At 44.0% G+C, this 16,400-nt stretch overlaps 3 protein-coding genes across 8 annotated transcripts in view; 1 reads left to right on the top strand and 2 right to left on the bottom strand.

The window, feature by feature from the left end:
• The window catches only part of LOC117579178 (prominin-like protein), a 5,850-nt gene extending 5,089 nt beyond the window's left edge, over window positions 1–761 (top strand). For 3 of the 5 annotated variants that reach the window (XM_034264943.1, XM_034264944.1, XM_034264942.1), the window contains exon 13: window positions 597–761. The gene's annotated coding sequence lies outside the window, so the exon portion shown is untranslated. The remainder of the gene's footprint in view (window positions 1–596) is intronic. The other 2 variants (XM_034264945.1, XM_034264946.1) reach the window with 1 other exon arrangement.
• A 102-nt stretch (window positions 762–863) lies between these two features.
• Window positions 864–10,055, bottom strand: LOC117579179 (FMRFamide receptor). Its single transcript, XM_034264947.1, has 2 exons — window positions 9,427–10,055; window positions 864–3,462 (listed from the first exon to the last, which is right to left on the bottom strand). The coding sequence occupies exon 2, from the start codon at window positions 3,184–3,186 to the stop codon at window positions 1,474–1,476; it is 1,713 nt and encodes a 570-aa protein (XP_034120838.1). The 5' UTR covers window positions 3,187–3,462; window positions 9,427–10,055; the 3' UTR covers window positions 864–1,473.
• A 5,391-nt stretch (window positions 10,056–15,446) lies between these two features.
• LOC117579347 (actin-binding Rho-activating protein) lies at window positions 15,447–16,400 on the bottom strand. 2 transcript variants are annotated; one of them, XM_034265173.1, is made up of 2 exons: window positions 16,268–16,400; window positions 15,447–16,208 (listed from the first exon to the last, which is right to left on the bottom strand). In XM_034265173.1, exons 1-2 carry the CDS (start codon window positions 16,295–16,297, stop codon window positions 15,699–15,701), a joined length of 540 nt encoding a protein of 179 aa, XP_034121064.1. In that variant the 5' UTR covers window positions 16,298–16,400; the 3' UTR covers window positions 15,447–15,698. The 2 variants fall into 2 exon arrangements, with proteins under 2 accessions (XP_034121064.1, XP_034121065.1); XM_034265174.1 differs by having other exon boundaries at window positions 16,283–16,312.

Raw genomic sequence — 16,400 nt, 5'->3', positions numbered from 1 at the left:
GGTCGTGGTTTTTGTTGTGTGCTTTCTTCGAGCGTTGCGGGCTCTGTGTGGGTGTCTTCCGTTCCTCGTGCTCGCCGCTGCCGGCGACAACTCAGTGCCAGGACTTCGGGCCTGTATCGAGCGACTGCAGCGCGGCTACCGCGTTGACGTTCAACTAGCACCAGCACCCCCCCCCCCCCCCCCCCCCCCCCCGCAAACTATTTTGAAATCTGTGGAAAATCTACGCCGCGTTTTGCCCATTATGCGCCACTCAAACAAATGAAAGATTCTCATGGAGTTTTTCTCATCATCATTTATTTTTGCTCAATTTGTTGAAATTATTTATGACGACTTTTCGGTTACGTATTCGACACAACTATAGTTACAATTTAAAAGCTAAACTAAGTCTAAAATAAATAGATTTGATTTATTTGAATTGAGAGAAGCAACAAAATGGGAATTCCAAGCCAAAGCCCTTTCGGTTTCCTTTGGTTTTGAGTTATCAATAATTCGAATTTGCCTAAATTATAGTATGAGTATTTGTTTTATTTAATTTTATATTTTATTTGTATTTTTTATGCATTTTTTAAGATTTGTTTTGTGTTTTTTGTTTGCAGAACTTTGCTCATGGCGCTGTGGGCTGACTTTGAATTCCCATTCCTGGACTTATTTTCAATGGCAAAACGGTACATTTTCCTTCCTTTTTTATATCCTTGATCACTTATGCTTGGCATAGACACACGCTATATCGAAATATTTACACACGCGACTCCTAAATATATTTAGTTTTTTATACAATAGCAAAGATTTCTATTTATTTTTATATTTTCTTTCAATTTATTTTATTGAACACCTGAAAATGTCTTTTTCTTTTTCTTGTTTCTGTTGTTGTTGTTGGGCGTGGCACCTCCCTCTGACTTTGAACTTTTGAGCAGCGTTTGAGAAACTTTCCGACAAGTTGACAGATTGGCCGTAGTCAAAAAAGTTTTTGAAAAAAAAAACCCCCAAAATCATTCAACAAGATCATGGGGTGGAAAAAGGCAAAATCATCCATCAAGTTTGACTGAAATACTTTCGAAGGGATATTTAATTAAAAGCGCCCCAAAAATAAACTTGCTAATAAATAAAGAAACAGAAAAGTTGTGTCCGTGTGGAGGCACCAGAATGATATTGTCCGAAAAAGTTTTGCTGACTAATTTAGTGCAAAATGGGCAAGAAATTCGATTGATTGGGCAGCAAAGAGGAAGCTGCATGGGGGAAACTTTGGCGTGTTATTTAGTAGGACTTGAAGTAGCAGCAAGAAGAGGCAAAGGAGCAGTAGTTGTGGTATCAGTAAACACTTAACGCTTATCACAAAGTAACGCAACGCTTGGAGCGCATACAGGCTACAGTTAACATAACTTAGAATATATTTATGTATATTTATATTACATTATAGATTCGTTTAGATAAAGCCTGATCTCTTTGTATATGTACAAACGTGACTCGCATCACTCAAAAGCCCGAGGAGACATGTCCCCCGAGCTTCTTGCTATCCTGCAGCGTCCAGTCATAGCCAATGGCTGTGTTATTATTCGTCGCCGAATTCGTATTCGTTGACACGGAGCGCTGCATTTCGCGTGCCGGAAAGTACACCACTGGGCCCGGCGATGGTGCACGATTCCGCTTGATCTTGACCAGGCCCGGGGAGCCGGACACTTGTGTGAGTCGGACATTGTTCAGTTGAGAGCTGCTGCCGCCGCCGGGACCTGTGGCCACCAGATACGTCGTCGTGGTGCTGCGCTGTGTGCCGTGACGTGAGAAGCGGCCGGACGAACGGTGATTGATGGTGCCATCGCCGTTGTTCGATATTGAGCTCTCGTAGTGTATAAGATCCGGCTGGTCACGACTCAGCCGTCGCTTGAAAAAAATGAGTAAAAAAATGCGCTTGAACTTCTCCCCGAAAATAATATAAATGAGAAAGTTGACGCTGCTGTTGATCGTGATCAGCAGATTCGAGAGTTTTGTCAGCTTGTGGTCGATCAGGTTGTAGAACGCCTCCGAGATGTTCAGCACCAGCGGCAGAAAGTTCAGCATGAAGAACACAATCACCACACAGAGGAGCATGGTGGCCAGGCCGATCTCTCGCTTCTCGGAGCGCGACAGGCGCTGGCGCTCCCGATTCGCACGCTTCACCTGCCGATAGATCAGGCAATTGAGTATGGCCAGGGTGAGGAAGGGTATGATGTAGTTGACGATCAGGTAGCACCAGTGTATGTATATGTTGATGTACGCCTGATTGCGGCGTAGCTTCGATGGCCGCACGCAGTGCAGCACCGTGTCGGACTCTGGCAGCGGATAGCTGACCGTTAGCACCTCCCAGAAGCGTGGCATGTTGTAGGCCAAAGCGAAGCACACGCACACTATGAAGTAGATCTTGGCACGGCCATAGGTGCAGAGGGCACGCGCGCGCAGCGGATGACAGACGGCAACATAGCGCTCCAGGGTCACCGTGAAGGTCATGTAGATGCTCGACGTTTGCGCAATCATGGCGATGGGAAACACCACCGGCGAGATGAATGGATAAATGTTGTTGTAGTAGGCAAAAAAGTGACCCGTATACGGATAGATCGAAGGAATGCCAAAGAGCAGAATCGAGGTGAGAATCAGCACCGTGTCGCAGCGTGCCAGACCCGTCAGCAGATAATTAATGCTGGACCGCATCTGCGGCCGGGACAATATAATCATTGAGATCACATTCCCCAGTATGCCCAGCAGTCCAACGATATTGATGAGCACGCCGCAGACCCAGAACTCAATGCGATTGTTCTCCAGCAGCGGATTGTACACCTCCTCGCAGGTGCGCGTCCAATTGGGCTCCAGATCAAAGTCCGCCTCGTCGTAGTGCGGATAGAGCAGATCCGTTTGCAGCTCCGTGTGATTTGGGTGCGTCGTGTAGTTGGCGCTGCTCAGCGCGGGCAGGAACTGCTGCACCACCTGCTCGTACAGCGTCGTGGAGACGGTGCTGCCCAGGATGTCGGCCAGCTCATAGCGCACCGCATCCTCGTGGCTCCGGGTCGTAGCTGTTGCCGTTTCCGTGGCCGTGGCACTCGCGAGGAACTCATCCTCACTGATGGGCCCCCAGTCGTAGTCGGTGGGTGGCGGCGGCATCACGCCCGCTGCCGGCAGCTCCAGGCGCAGCAGCAGCCGCGCGGCGGCACCGCTCATTAGGTGTGGATGGGGGGGGGGGGGGGGGGGGGGGGGGACTCGCTCCAGCGGCGGCTACACTCGATTCCCGGTTACTGGGTTTTGGCTAACATCTGAGCAGCTGGCCCCAAACTTTTGCACAAACATCAATCCTGCGGCCACAAGTCGCTTTTTGTTGCTTTCGTTGCTGTTCCACCTGTCGGTCACGGGTCGCACGTTGAGAGCTTTTAGCCTGCCACTTGGCCTGGTTCCGGGTGCGCCACGCCACGCCACGCCACGCCTCGCTGACACTGTAAGCTGCAAAATAGGAAATGAGAAATGGAAGGTCGTTTAGTTCTCAGGGTCACAGCAAAGGTGCTACGCTACTAGGACTACTCTAAAGGACTATCGATTTGCCAGGAATTGAGGCAATGCCTGCGACATGTGCGGGGCAGGGGGGACGTTGCTTTTGTGCGTGTTTAACTGGAAATTCTTGTGGGTAATTTGTGGCAATTATGTTTTAATGAGCTAAGGATTATTCGGTTACACAATGGCTTTGTAATTGCATTGTTCTGCGGCCTGGAGATCCTTCTGAGAAGCGGCTCAGCAGTCGCCACATGAGACTCCACAATGGGCTCAGCTCAGGTGTTTAATAATGGGATTGGAGTGGCAGCCGAGCCGTGGCAAATCTATTTTGTGATTGCTTAATTCATTCATTTATGAATATTTCGCTTGATTGAACAGCTTAGCATTTAATTGGCTCCATGCAAAGATAATTGTAAATTGTTTTCCATTAAAGACCTCAAACATTGGCATGTTTCAGCTGCCAACAACTTTAATCTTTGCTTGCAAAATCCTAATAAACATTAGCAAATTATGCACACAAAAGTAAGGCCATCCATTTGTGGCATGCAAATACCAATTAGCTGCCCGTCAATCTGAATGTACGACTATCTGCTCGGCTATCAGTTTGATGGCAGAAAAGGAAACCCCAAAAGATAAGAAATTAGTTTAAATATGAATAAATTGCACAGGTACACAGCACTTTAATGCAGCATCCTAACAGCCCAATTAACTAGCCAAATCATGCCACTAAATCGGTTCAGGATTCGATTCAATACCCACTACTCTACTTGTGCCACGTGTAAATGTCAGAAGTGTTCCCCCACACACGCACTCCTCTGCGGGAATGAAGTGTCACATTTTTGACACATCAATCAAGCTTAAGTGGCTAACACACACGCACACACACACAGTGACACCGCTGTGAGCCAACAGATATACGGATACGGGCACAGTTCACTGACTGGGGGACAGCGGACAGCAGACAACGGACAGCGGACAGTGACTGGCCCTTCTGGCTTATCAAGTGGCCAAACAAATCAGAGGCACAATACAGTGCACGACATAATGCTGTCCGTAGCTAAATGTACACTGAAAGAAACACATGGTAACTCCACCCTCCTTCGGCTCTTTCCCACCCATTATCCGCTTTTCGTCAAAGCAGAAATGAATTCAATAACCGATACGAAATGCCGCAACTGATTCCCATGCCCATTGTGTTTGCTGATGTAATTTATGGCCAAGTTAGGACAAAACAAAGTGCAGCCGCAATTGTATTTGTGGTTGGGGGGTTTTTGTTCATTTATTCAGAGACTCTCAGCCGCAGGATGCTCTGTTGAGGGAGTGAGCGACGAGCATAACACGTGGCCCCGCTCCCACGTGACGTATGCGTGTTATTGGCGACATTTGCATTTGTTATCTGTGCAGCGGGCTGTAAATTACATGGCTGCCAGTCTGCTGCCAGGTTGCATGTTAAGTGGTTAGCGAAACACGCCACTTTCGCCTGCAGATGAAACAGTGAAAGTCGTACCCAAGTTCTGGCTGCTGCCTCCCAGCTCTACACTCTGGCTGCTGGACTCCCCTAATGCGATTATCTCAATTAAAGGCGGCGCATTTTTGGTGCTCCAACTGTCCCAGCAATTATAGCGGCAATTAGTTTTAATGTTTGTGACCCTTTTTGCCACACTTGACGACCTGCACGTGTCCTGAGTGTCGCTCATTTTTTCTCTCTCTCTCTCTGTTTTGTTTTGACATTGGTAAATCGCCCACACGACCAGTCCCGAAATTGCTTTTCCGGGCCAAGCTTCTGCCTCTCGAAGCCCGCCTACAGTTTTATCGTTCTGCCGAGCACTTGGATTGCTTTTTTCACCATTTTGATTTGAGCCTTTATGAAGGTATTTGGACTTTGAATGGAGCTTTGTGGCAGCCGCCTGTTTGGATATCTGTTAGAGTATCTAAAGCAGCGGCCTTTGAAATTATCCTTCCCTTTCCTGCTGTTTTTCCTTTGTTTTTTACCTTTTTTTTTATATTTTTCTTTTCTTGTATTTTTTTCCGGCTGCACTTTCGTTTCAGTTGAACTTTTTCAGCGCCCTGCCAGCAAAGTAAAAATCAAGGAATGGAATAAAAATTCCAATGCTATGGGAAATTCCTTGCTGCCAGCGAAAATTGTACATTGAATGGTTGAAATGCCCCACATGCAGGGCACCGACTGTCTGTCCGCAGATTACGTGGCTCAAATGTCGAAACTCCACTTAAATGAACGACTATTCCACATTCAACACCAACTAAAAAAACTAAAAAAAAACTTTAAGCTTTTAACCATGGACCACAGCTGGCGTGAGTTGTGTGAACTTTGGTTGAACCAAACAGTTTTTGTCTACCCCCCCTGCAATTAAGGGTTCAACGTTTAAATACACGGTACTACAAGGGGTATATTCTGTGGTAACTAATCTATGTCATGGACAGCAGGTAGAGATAATTATTGGCTGGTTTAATGTGGGAAATTTTATGCTTGAATTATTTTCTTCTTTAGCCAGAGATCTGCTTGAACAACTCTCAACTATCAGCTATGGGTGTCTGCCAGTCGAAAATGTCAACTGGGATTACCTTTCTGCAACGTGTTTCACTTCCTATTTTATGCCCAAGGCCGACACTTGAACTTAATTGCACATTTGAATGTTGCAGCAATTAAAGGCAATGTGCAGCATTAACTGTGAATTTTATTCACCTACATACAGTGGAAATCAATGGCAGTAAGTGGATTTGCAGGCAACATGTTGCACGACAGAAGCTCTGACGCTCCTCGCTTCAATTAATGTCTTTAATTCCGCTTAATAATTTAGAGAGCAATTTGCATGTGGATGGCACTTTTGGTTGTGTGTTGCTCTGCTTTTGGGTTTGTTTTAAGTATCTTTTATTTGCTTTTGCCTGGTAGATCTCTCTGCCTTTTGGATGGTTCCAGGCGCCGTCTTGTCTAGCTTTGTCCGCCCTCTGTCATTGGGATTTGGCATGTGCCTTGCTGCTGTATTTCCGCTCTACATTTTTTCCCTTTCAACAATTTTTCTCACATTGAAAAGGGTTCTTGTGTGTGTGGGGGCAGACCGTATTGATTGTGCTGCAGCTGGCAATAATCAATTAGAGCAGCCATAAATTATATTAAGGATATGTGGATATTCGCTTAAGTATGGCAAATATATCACAATTTTGCTTGGCATATTTTTGTCTGAAATTTATTTAATTAAAGCAGCTTAAGTATATTAACTTATTCCATTGTGATTCCATGTGCCAACGGAATTTGGTGCCTATACGTATGTATTATGTCTAGTATATAGATTTGTCGAGATTGTCGCACGCGAAAAGCGATGGCAAAAGATAGCCAAGAACATGCGGTCGAGCATATAAAAGCCAGATAAAACATAGCCGTATAAAAGTGGTGGGAATCTTTGTTGGCGTACCCAAATGAAAACACACACAAAAAATTATAATTATTATATAGAGACAGACCAGACCAGAGACACTGTGAGAGGGAGAGAGAGCGATAAGCAAGCTCTTTGCGATTTATTTTTAGTTGACAGTTTCAAGGCTTTTGCTTTTGCGCGGCGGAACATAACGAAAATGAAAAGAAATGCGACTTTTGCCAGGGACCAAAATGATGGCGGAAAAGGGGGATTGTGAATGGGAATGGGAATGGGAATGGGAATGGTTATGAGTTGTATATCCCAACTGGGACTAGTACTTTGAGTTCCTGTCATTTACATATTTCTGTTGGAATTTAGCATTTAATGAGCGCATCCCTGGCTCCAGGTAACAGCCGCCATTTAATAGCCCTGAATGCTGCGTTTAGGTTAAATAATTGCTGCATTGTTGCCTGCCCGGCCACACGGCGTGTACTTAATCATGGCCGACATTAAGTAGCAAACAGCAGGCGGAACATGTACAACGTTGCAGGACAAGGCCAAGCCACACACAGATAACTGGTACTTTCAGAGTCTGCTTGCACCTGCCAGAGGGGGAGGACCTGCCTCGCATGCAAATGAATCCAGAATTTAGTTAATTAATATGCAGTTTGTGGGCAGCAGCCACATGTGAATAAATTTCAAAGAAACTGTGTCTGTGTCTGCGTCTGTACCTGAGTCAGTTTATCTGACATTTAGGGAGGGCTTCAAAATGGGCTAGGTGCAAAAGTGTGTGCCAAATGCAATGCAAAATTCTTCTGAGAAATCCGTTAGTAACGGCCGAAAGGCAAATGAAAATGTAAGAAATATTCTCGGCTTAGGGCAAAAAAAAAAAATCCCCAGAAAAATAAACGAAAAACTTGACCATATTTGAGCAAGAAAACCAAAACCCAATTAAGTTAGGTGTTTGCTTTAACTTTATTTAGTTTGTTATTTATCTTGGTTATATTTTTCATTCAGTTTTTGATGTATATTTGATTTGTTTTTGATTCATTTTTGATGTATTTTTGATTTGTTTACTGTTTATTTATCACTCACTTTTGATACACTTTTCTAACATTTTCCAATTATTTACTTGCAGCTACTTTTGCCTAAACTTGGAACTGCATCTACTGGGCGCGCAATCGCGGCACAAAGAACTCAAATTAAATTGCTCAAAAAATTCCTTTGCGAACAATTTCAATTTTGTTGCCAAGTAAACGATGCTTCAACGCTGCCATATAAAATGAAAAATTGTTACTAAATAACAAAAACACTCGAGGGATTACTGCCAGCAGTTTGTGGCCCCGAAAGCCCAACAATTAAAGTGCAATAATTATTGTTTTGATTGAGAATAAATAGCGCAAAGTGAGTACAACGATTAGTTTCAAATTCTATTCAATTAGCTGTACTAAATAAGTTATTTTTTGGTGGTAATTATAACATATTTTCATCATTTTCCATTATTTATTTGAACATTTAATTACTTTGCCTCTCGCCTACATTTTGTGGATTTTGTGTGCCTCTAATGGTTGCTGTTGTGTCGTGTTTTGTATGTGGGGGCATTAAACGATCAAATGATAAACGAGGTTTCGACTGCCTCTCTCTGGACCAAAAAACCCTTTCCTGCTAATTACATGGATGCAATTAGACATTAGGATCCATTAGGCATTGGTTGCCCACATCTTTGCGGTCGTATCCGTGCAATGCATTTGGAAAATTGAAGAGTTCAACTATATGGAAAACATGCTGATGGAATGCAATGCCTCAATAGTTTCCACTCCCAAAAAGAACACAAACAGAGTAGAAAGGGAATACCCATGGGAATCTTTACTAAATCTCTATTGGGATTAAAGTGGGAATAGAAAAAACACTTCCTAATTATTATTTAATATTTCATTAATTAATTTTAACAATTATTTCCCCAATTCAATGAAAAATCATTCAAATACTTCTGCTAATTTCCAACAAATAAATCTTTAAAATATTATTTAAAGAAGCCACCACAATTATTAACCACTGTCGCTGCCAACACACTCTATCCTTGAGAGTGACATTTAAATGCACCCATTGATGTCAACTGCATCCCACAGCTGAATCGAAGTTCCACATCTTTCCTCTCTGCCATCAATAGGACCAATAAAAATGTCTTTGTGAAATGTGGCTGTCAGCAAGCCACATCCACATGGGAATCAGCATTATTCCAACAGCTATAAATTAATCTTTTTAATATGCAACATGGGCTGAGGCTTATCGACAACAAAATCGTGAGCATTTCCTTCATGTCAGAGCCAATCCATAGCAGCCCCAACCCCAAGCCCGAACACAAGGGCTGTCTCACGGATGATAATAAAAACAGACACTTGACAATTTTACTTTCCTTTCTTGCGACGAAATTCATTTTTTATGACATGTTTTCTGCCGTTTTTGTTGTTGTTATTATTTGTTCGTGTGTGTGTGTGTGTGTGTGTGTGTGTAATAATCTTATTAAGATTTATTTGCTTACCTTGGGAATTGAATTTGCAGTGCGTGCAAAAGGGAAAGAAATCCTCAACTCATTTGCATATGGCGGTAGGGGGGTTGTCACCACTGAATGCCAAGGACTCACTCGATGGGGTTAATTATATTTCGGAGATACTCGCTACACATATGTCACATATGTGTGTCGATGTGGTGGGGTGCGGACTGCGGGCTAATTTAACAATTTGTTTTCACATTTCACTGGGAATTCATTTCTCTCTCTCTCTCTCTTTTTATTTATGTTGTTGGGAAGCGCGCACTCTCTGGGCGGAATATATCCACTTAATATATTTTTATTTATTTATAAATCTTCGATACACTGCCCTGCCCGGTTACACTTTAAACAAACTTTCGATCTGCGTGGATAATGGCAAATGGCAAATGGGCAATGGGGCATCAAATGGACCAATTATCGGGTTGGATGTGGCATTTCTTCAGGAAGAGTTTCACTGCACTTTCACTCTCATTTGGGTCACTTTCTCTGCTTGCTCTTCGCTCTTCCTTGATTTATCTTTCTCTCTCTCTGCTTAAGTTGATATTTTTAAACACAATGTTTTCGAATCCAAATCCGTTAGCAATTGCCGTAGTAGAACCCCGTCCGGAGCGTAAACACATTGAATGCTGAAAGCCAACTGTGTGCCGCCAGCCAATAGCCAAAATTCCGCCAGATTTTTCCGGCAACTCTTGGTCAACAATGTTGCTGTCTTCGGCGCCTTCGAGGCAACATGGTTTGCTTCTTGTATGCCTGCAACATTGTTGCCAACGAGCATGCGCCCGCGTTCCATGTTGCCGGGCATGGGGATTGCCCCACAGCTGTGCGGGGGCACTATTTCATTCATAAAACGTGTCTGGCGCCACTATTACTGCAACCTGCATGTGTTGCTGCAACACAGGCCATGCGGAATGGATAATTTTAGGTGGGCTAAGGGCAGCTGTGAGGCAATAGTAAAAGCATTCGGACTATTTATAAGGCAAGTAAATGCCACGGTGCCGGCAATCAAGTTTTTATATTCTCTCTAATGACCCACAGGCGCAGCGACCGACCCACTTTGAGCAATTGAAGAACACACCGTCCCGGACCCGCACATAATTTATTTATTTCGTTTCGATTGCGGAAATGCACAACAAAGCGTGGAGCAAGGGCTGGGGGAGGGGGTTCGTTGTGCTGCAAGGTAAATGTGCCACGCGTTGGAGGAAATTAATTTTATTGTTCGTAGTTGTAGTTGGAGAAGGGAACTTGTCGAAGTTGAAAAGTTTTGGCACTTAAAACCCCAAAAGTCATTAGCGGCTTTGCATTTAATTTGGGAGAAATTCTCTAACTTGAGGAGTAATAAATGCGAGTCTATAAAAGTTAATAAAACAATTTGATTTATAGTTCAAATCGGTAGCAAAAAGTCTGCTTAAACGTAAACATTTTGTGGGTATTTCAAAGGAATTAAAATGAAATTAAAATTATATTAAATGAAATGTTTAATCCAGCAGAATGTGAAATATTTTTGCTCGAAGTAGCAGCATTCTTTGGGTGCAGAGTGGCTCAAAAGTCTACAAATTCTTTACCACTCCTGAGAGTAAACTTCGTACTTTTATTCACTGCCAAAAGTGGATTATTATAATGGAAATGCAGAGTGCAAGTGCTCCGCTTTGTACTCTCATTTATGCAACATTTACAAATCATTGAATATGTGGGGGGATCCCCACATCGCATCCGTCCGCCTTCATCAGCTCTGCTTTCATTCCGCATCAACTGTGGAAGCCCCAAGAGTGCTTGAGTACCAGCCCGTGCGTTGGCTTTAATTCAATTGAAGCTTGCCATTGACGCAATTTCTCCATATCCGCACAGACATTCTACATAAAAATACATACCGTTTTTTGGCTTTTCTTTGGCGCTTTCCCGCCCACTTGATCCGTTTTGTGGCATGTGCGTGAGCTCAGGGAGAGAGAGAGACAACTCCGAGGATTACTCCTTGTTGATTTATTTTCTCTTTGAATTCCGTTTTCTTAGCCCTCAACTTGTCAGTGCGGTTTCACGGGGCTTCCGTTTGCATATTTTTTAATATTTTCTTTTCTTAATCGAAAGTCAGTCTGTCGGAGGAAGTATCCCTCAGTATATCCTGCCTATGCGGCTGCAATCATTTCTGCAAGTGTCTTTTGCCATTTTAAGCAACTCTTTTCCGCAGATTTAAGCAGCTGGACAGACCAGAGACCCGATCAGACACCAGAAACCAACAGACAGGAGCGTGAGAAGTTCATTCGATTGGGAGAACCTAATCCCGCCTTGCTGGCTGCCAAGATTTACGAACGTAACCAAAAACCTGAATTATTTCTCCCAGTTGGATTTGGCTTAGAACAACGGACAGAAACTACAAGCAGAAGGCTGCTCTGGGTCGTACTCTGCTGTGCTGTCTGTGAAATTTACGTAAACGCAAATTCCCTTAATATTTTCATTTTCATTTGGGTAAAACTGCACGCCCGAAAATGCAGTTGCAGCAGCTGGAGCTGAAGCTGAATCAGCTGTCTGAGTGCCTTAATATTTGCCTTATGTTCTCCAGACTCTTGGCTAAATCTTGACAATTTAACAACCAAATTTGCCAGGCCATGGATTGCCAACACCCAAACCTTTCCACCCAAAGGACTGGCAAGCTGCGAGGCGCTTTCCATTGTCAAATATGAGACAGCAGCTGGAAATGGCAATTGATTAGTCATTGATTTGTCGTTAAACTAAAAGGAGAGCTGCTGTTTATTTTAAAATCAATTTCCAAGATGCCTAAGGGGAGTGCCAGGTGCTTCCCCTTTTAATTGATGGCCTCGCAATTCTGTAATTGAAGTAATTTATAAACACGCTGCTAATGGGGCTAATGAACAGAAGTTGGACTAATCCTTAAGGCATTTACAGAGGCATATAACCCACACTCTACCCCGTGAAATTAACAAGATTTAGTGTGAAATAAAAGTGGATTAGAAATGCTCTTAGGGGGCGCATTCTTTGGTAGGTTCACCTCGGTTTTTAGCATCAAATTGAGTTTTCAAATAGCGATTTGATTGATAATTTCTTTTAAATTTCTTTCGACCACGCCTGGTGCAGTGCCAAGTGCTCCATCATTGTCGGCACTGCCACACAGCCACTGACTCAGCCGTAAGCCAAGACCAAGTCAAGCCGCAGTGACCTTTCCGCATGGCTGCCCCTTGCCATGGCCCCAAACATGGGTTCAGTTTCGTTTTCATCCTTAGACTCCTTGTGATAAATTCCAATTGAAATGCAATAAAAAACTTGGCACATCAACAGAAGTTGCTCCCAAAGAAAAAGATAAAGCCGGGCAGCATAATTAAATGTACATTTCGTGTGCAATAAACAATAATGCAGCAAATAAATAAACTATTTGCAGCTATAAATTCAGCAGCGTCTTTGTGCCTGGCACAAATTTACATAATGAGCACTCCAGGGAGATTCTTTCGGGGGGTGCTTCAACTGCGTCATTGTTGGCAATGTGTCTGAAAAGTTTTGCCTTTCTTTTGCCTTTTCGCTGCCTGCCTGCTTGGCTTCCATTTTAGTTTTATCACGACGCAGCCATCAACGCGCAACCGTGCCACACAGACATTAGCACTAATATACATAAGATTGTACAAGTCTGTGGGTACTATGTGTGTATAATTTGTATGTTTATTACCCAGCCCCAAACCCAGAGCCCAAGGAGCATAAAAGAGTGCTGGAAAGCTGTTCTTTAAGCCAGCATTTCTTCACCAACAACTACTGAAAGTTGAGCGAACTTCAAACACAAATCTGCCATAAATAGCTGCCAGAATTTTACGCATTTTTCGGCTCATATCTGAATTGAGCCAGGTAAACCAATAACGAGTGCCTCGTGCCACGTGCCACATTCAAATTTGACCCTGCAATTGCCCGGCCACAAGACCATTCATCCGTAGCCGGACTCAACCCACTTTGACCCGTTGTTGGCCAAAGGCAACGCGTCGCTTATCAGCTGGCCAAATGACAGTTTTATGATTTCGGCTGCAGTGCATTATGCTGTTGCCAACTCTGTTGGCTAATCAAAAAGAGCTTACCACTACCTTGTTGTGAGCAAATCCTTTGGGAGTAGAGATAGCCGCGGGGTGGCAGCCATCAGGAAACGGATGCGAACCAAATGCCTGGCAGCGCTGCGGCTGCGGCTGCGGCTGCGGCTTCGACTTTGGCCTGCTCGGCTTACGCGGCGTGTGCGTGTCCTTTGACGTCCGCCAAGTTGGCCATAAATCAGCCGCAACTTTTGACGGAAATTCAAGACCTCAGGAGCAACGGGTCTGGCAGCCAAGGCAGCAAAGGACTTCCAAGGCGGCAAGCTGAAATGAGCTGGAAAAGGACAGATTTCAACGGGGTTTTTGTAAGGAAGTTTTAAAGGTTTCCAAAAGATTGCCTTTACACGAAGCTTACAATTTGCTCTGCCAGAAGCTGTTTTCCTTGCGCTCTTTATCCACATCGTAGGTCATTCGGTGGGTCCTTCCTTGGCGCAAATGTTTCTCTGTGGGAAATCAATAATTTATTTCAATGTTTGCCGAGCATTTTGCAACATATGTAGAGGATATCCCCACCCACATGCCAACGAATATGTACATACATAAATAAATAAACCCCACAGAGCCGAGAGTTCAAGCCGAATTTGACCAATTGGCCTAGAGTTTGGCCTAGTCTGTGCTTTGCTTACCTTTGTGCGGCTCTCTCATTGTTGCATTGTTGTGTGGACTGTGATTTAACAGAAGAATAAAAAGAAAACCCAAAGGACCGAAACCGTTTTCAGCACCTAATCGTATGCTGGAGCGTCACAGGAAGAGCTGACTGGGGTAGAGAAGGGCATAAACCCACTGGCAGCAGGCAAAAAATTCAGCCAGCAAGCGGATGTTGTGCGCAACCAGTCGGAGTCGTGACATTTGCATAACAAATTCCAAAATTCCATTCACTGAGCTTCAACCCCACAGGAAACATGTTTATTTTAGATCATTTCATTCGGCATTCCCATGCCCAATCCCATTTACAATTCGCAGTCGGATTATTCACCATTCAGCGACGACTGCTCCATCATAATTACGGATATGTGTCAAAAAATATCCCAAAACTCAGCCATTTGTGCTTCATTATTCAATCATTTGCCCCCGTAAAATGTGGGGGGCAATTTTAAGCCAGGCAAAAAGATAGGTACGAGGGCAACCAACAGCCGCCCCATGAGGTGAGGAATCAATGGAATGTTGTGCAGGAGGACGAGGGCTGATTGGCTGGTGTGGTGTGTGGAGTGGTGTTCATCTTGTCGTAAAATTAAATCAAAGCTGGTACCCAGCGGCACGCAGTACATAATTTTACGGTGGATAAAAAAAGAAAACTCGGAGAGAAAAATTATTATCTTAATATTTAAGCATACAAAATTAAATATAAATCACTTTAAAATAATAGAATTTGAATTTAAATACAAAAGAATGCATTGGAAAATGTTTATTCAGACTTTCTATAATTGATTTAATTATTAAACACTCAAAAATAAATATAACTTATTTAATTTGTGGCTTGATAATTTCATTTAAATATTAAATATATTTATTTTAAATGCTAAATATATTTAATGTTGATTTTCATATTTTTCATGTCAAAATGTGTCGGAAAAACGTTTACTTTTTGATATTTTCCCACTCGAAGCAAATGGATGAACAATAATATAATTTAAGTCCTGTTTTCTCTCCGAGAATCGACATTGAAGAGTGTCTAAAATATAGCACCCAATCCCATAGATTTCCATGGCAGTTCTTCTTCAACTTTCATAAATAAATCACGCTTTGTTCCCACTGTGCCTGGAAACACCTAACGCGCTTGACTACGAAACCAAATGACTTACGGAGCTCTTCCTACAGGCTTTTTTTGTTTTTCCCTGTAACCGAATAATTTGTCAGTCGACTGGCGTGGGCTTTGAAGCCGAGACGCAGTCTGGGAGCAGGCTTAGGCAATGGGAATTTAAACACTCGAAAGTCTGCTGTAATTTGTTTATTTGCTTCGGGTGATTCAGGAGGACTAGCTGGGGGAGTTTTGGTGAACTCCTTCCTGCCTGTCGCATACGTGATGGGATCTGCGGATGCGTGGGCCACCGCTGGCTTGCTGTCTGGCTTATGGTGAAATGTTAATTAAATTAACTGCAAAAAGGCTCAGGTGCCATACGTGCCATACGCAAAACCCCGTAGCAACTTGACACGGGTCGGCGATCAGGTGACAGCTTTCGGGCCACGCTAAGCCTTTAATGTGGCAATCTCTTGTTCCTTCCCGCTGAGATCCTCGACCTTGGCCATGATTTCCAGTCGCAGCTCGTCGTAGGATCGCAACAGACACACCGGCACCTGCTCGTCCTTGCTCTGAAACAGCGTCTCACCCTCAAAGGCGACGTAGCCGTGCTTCCGTGCGCCCAGCAGTGTGCCCATTAGCTTCCCCGAGATGCTGCTGTAATGCTCAAAGAGCTCACCAAAGGACAAACCCATCTGCCCCGTCTTGGGCCTGGGCTGACCCAACTCGTGGATCACCTTGCACAGCTGCAGCACTTCCTGCAGCGCCTGGACATGCGCCTGCTGCGATCTCTGCTCCGATCTGCTGCCCTGTGGCGCGTGTCCATAGTCCTCCTGGCGTATCAGCCGCTTGGGCATCTCCCGCACGGTGTAGTGAGCGAAAGGATTGACGACCATCCAGTTTTGGTGCTCCTCTGCCCGCTTGTTGAACAGCGTAATGCGGGACGAGACGGAAGTGTCCTGGAAGGGTAACACGAGTGTCAGGGAGGGATTTCCGGGGCATTAGGATCGTGTCTTACATCCTCGAAGCTCACCTGTTTGGCTGACATTATTTTTTGGGTGAATTTGGTTGGTGAATTTGGTTGGTGAATTTGGATTGGTGAATTTTTGTTGGTGAATTTTTGTTGGCGAATTTTGTTTTTGAATTTGTAT

This window comes from Drosophila guanche, unplaced genomic scaffold (assembly GCF_900245975.1).
Source record: "Drosophila guanche unplaced genomic scaffold, DGUA_6, whole genome shotgun sequence".
In the NCBI taxonomy this organism is placed as follows: domain Eukaryota; kingdom Metazoa; phylum Arthropoda; class Insecta; order Diptera; family Drosophilidae; genus Drosophila; species Drosophila guanche.
This window is presented reverse-complemented; position numbering and strand designations above follow the sequence as displayed.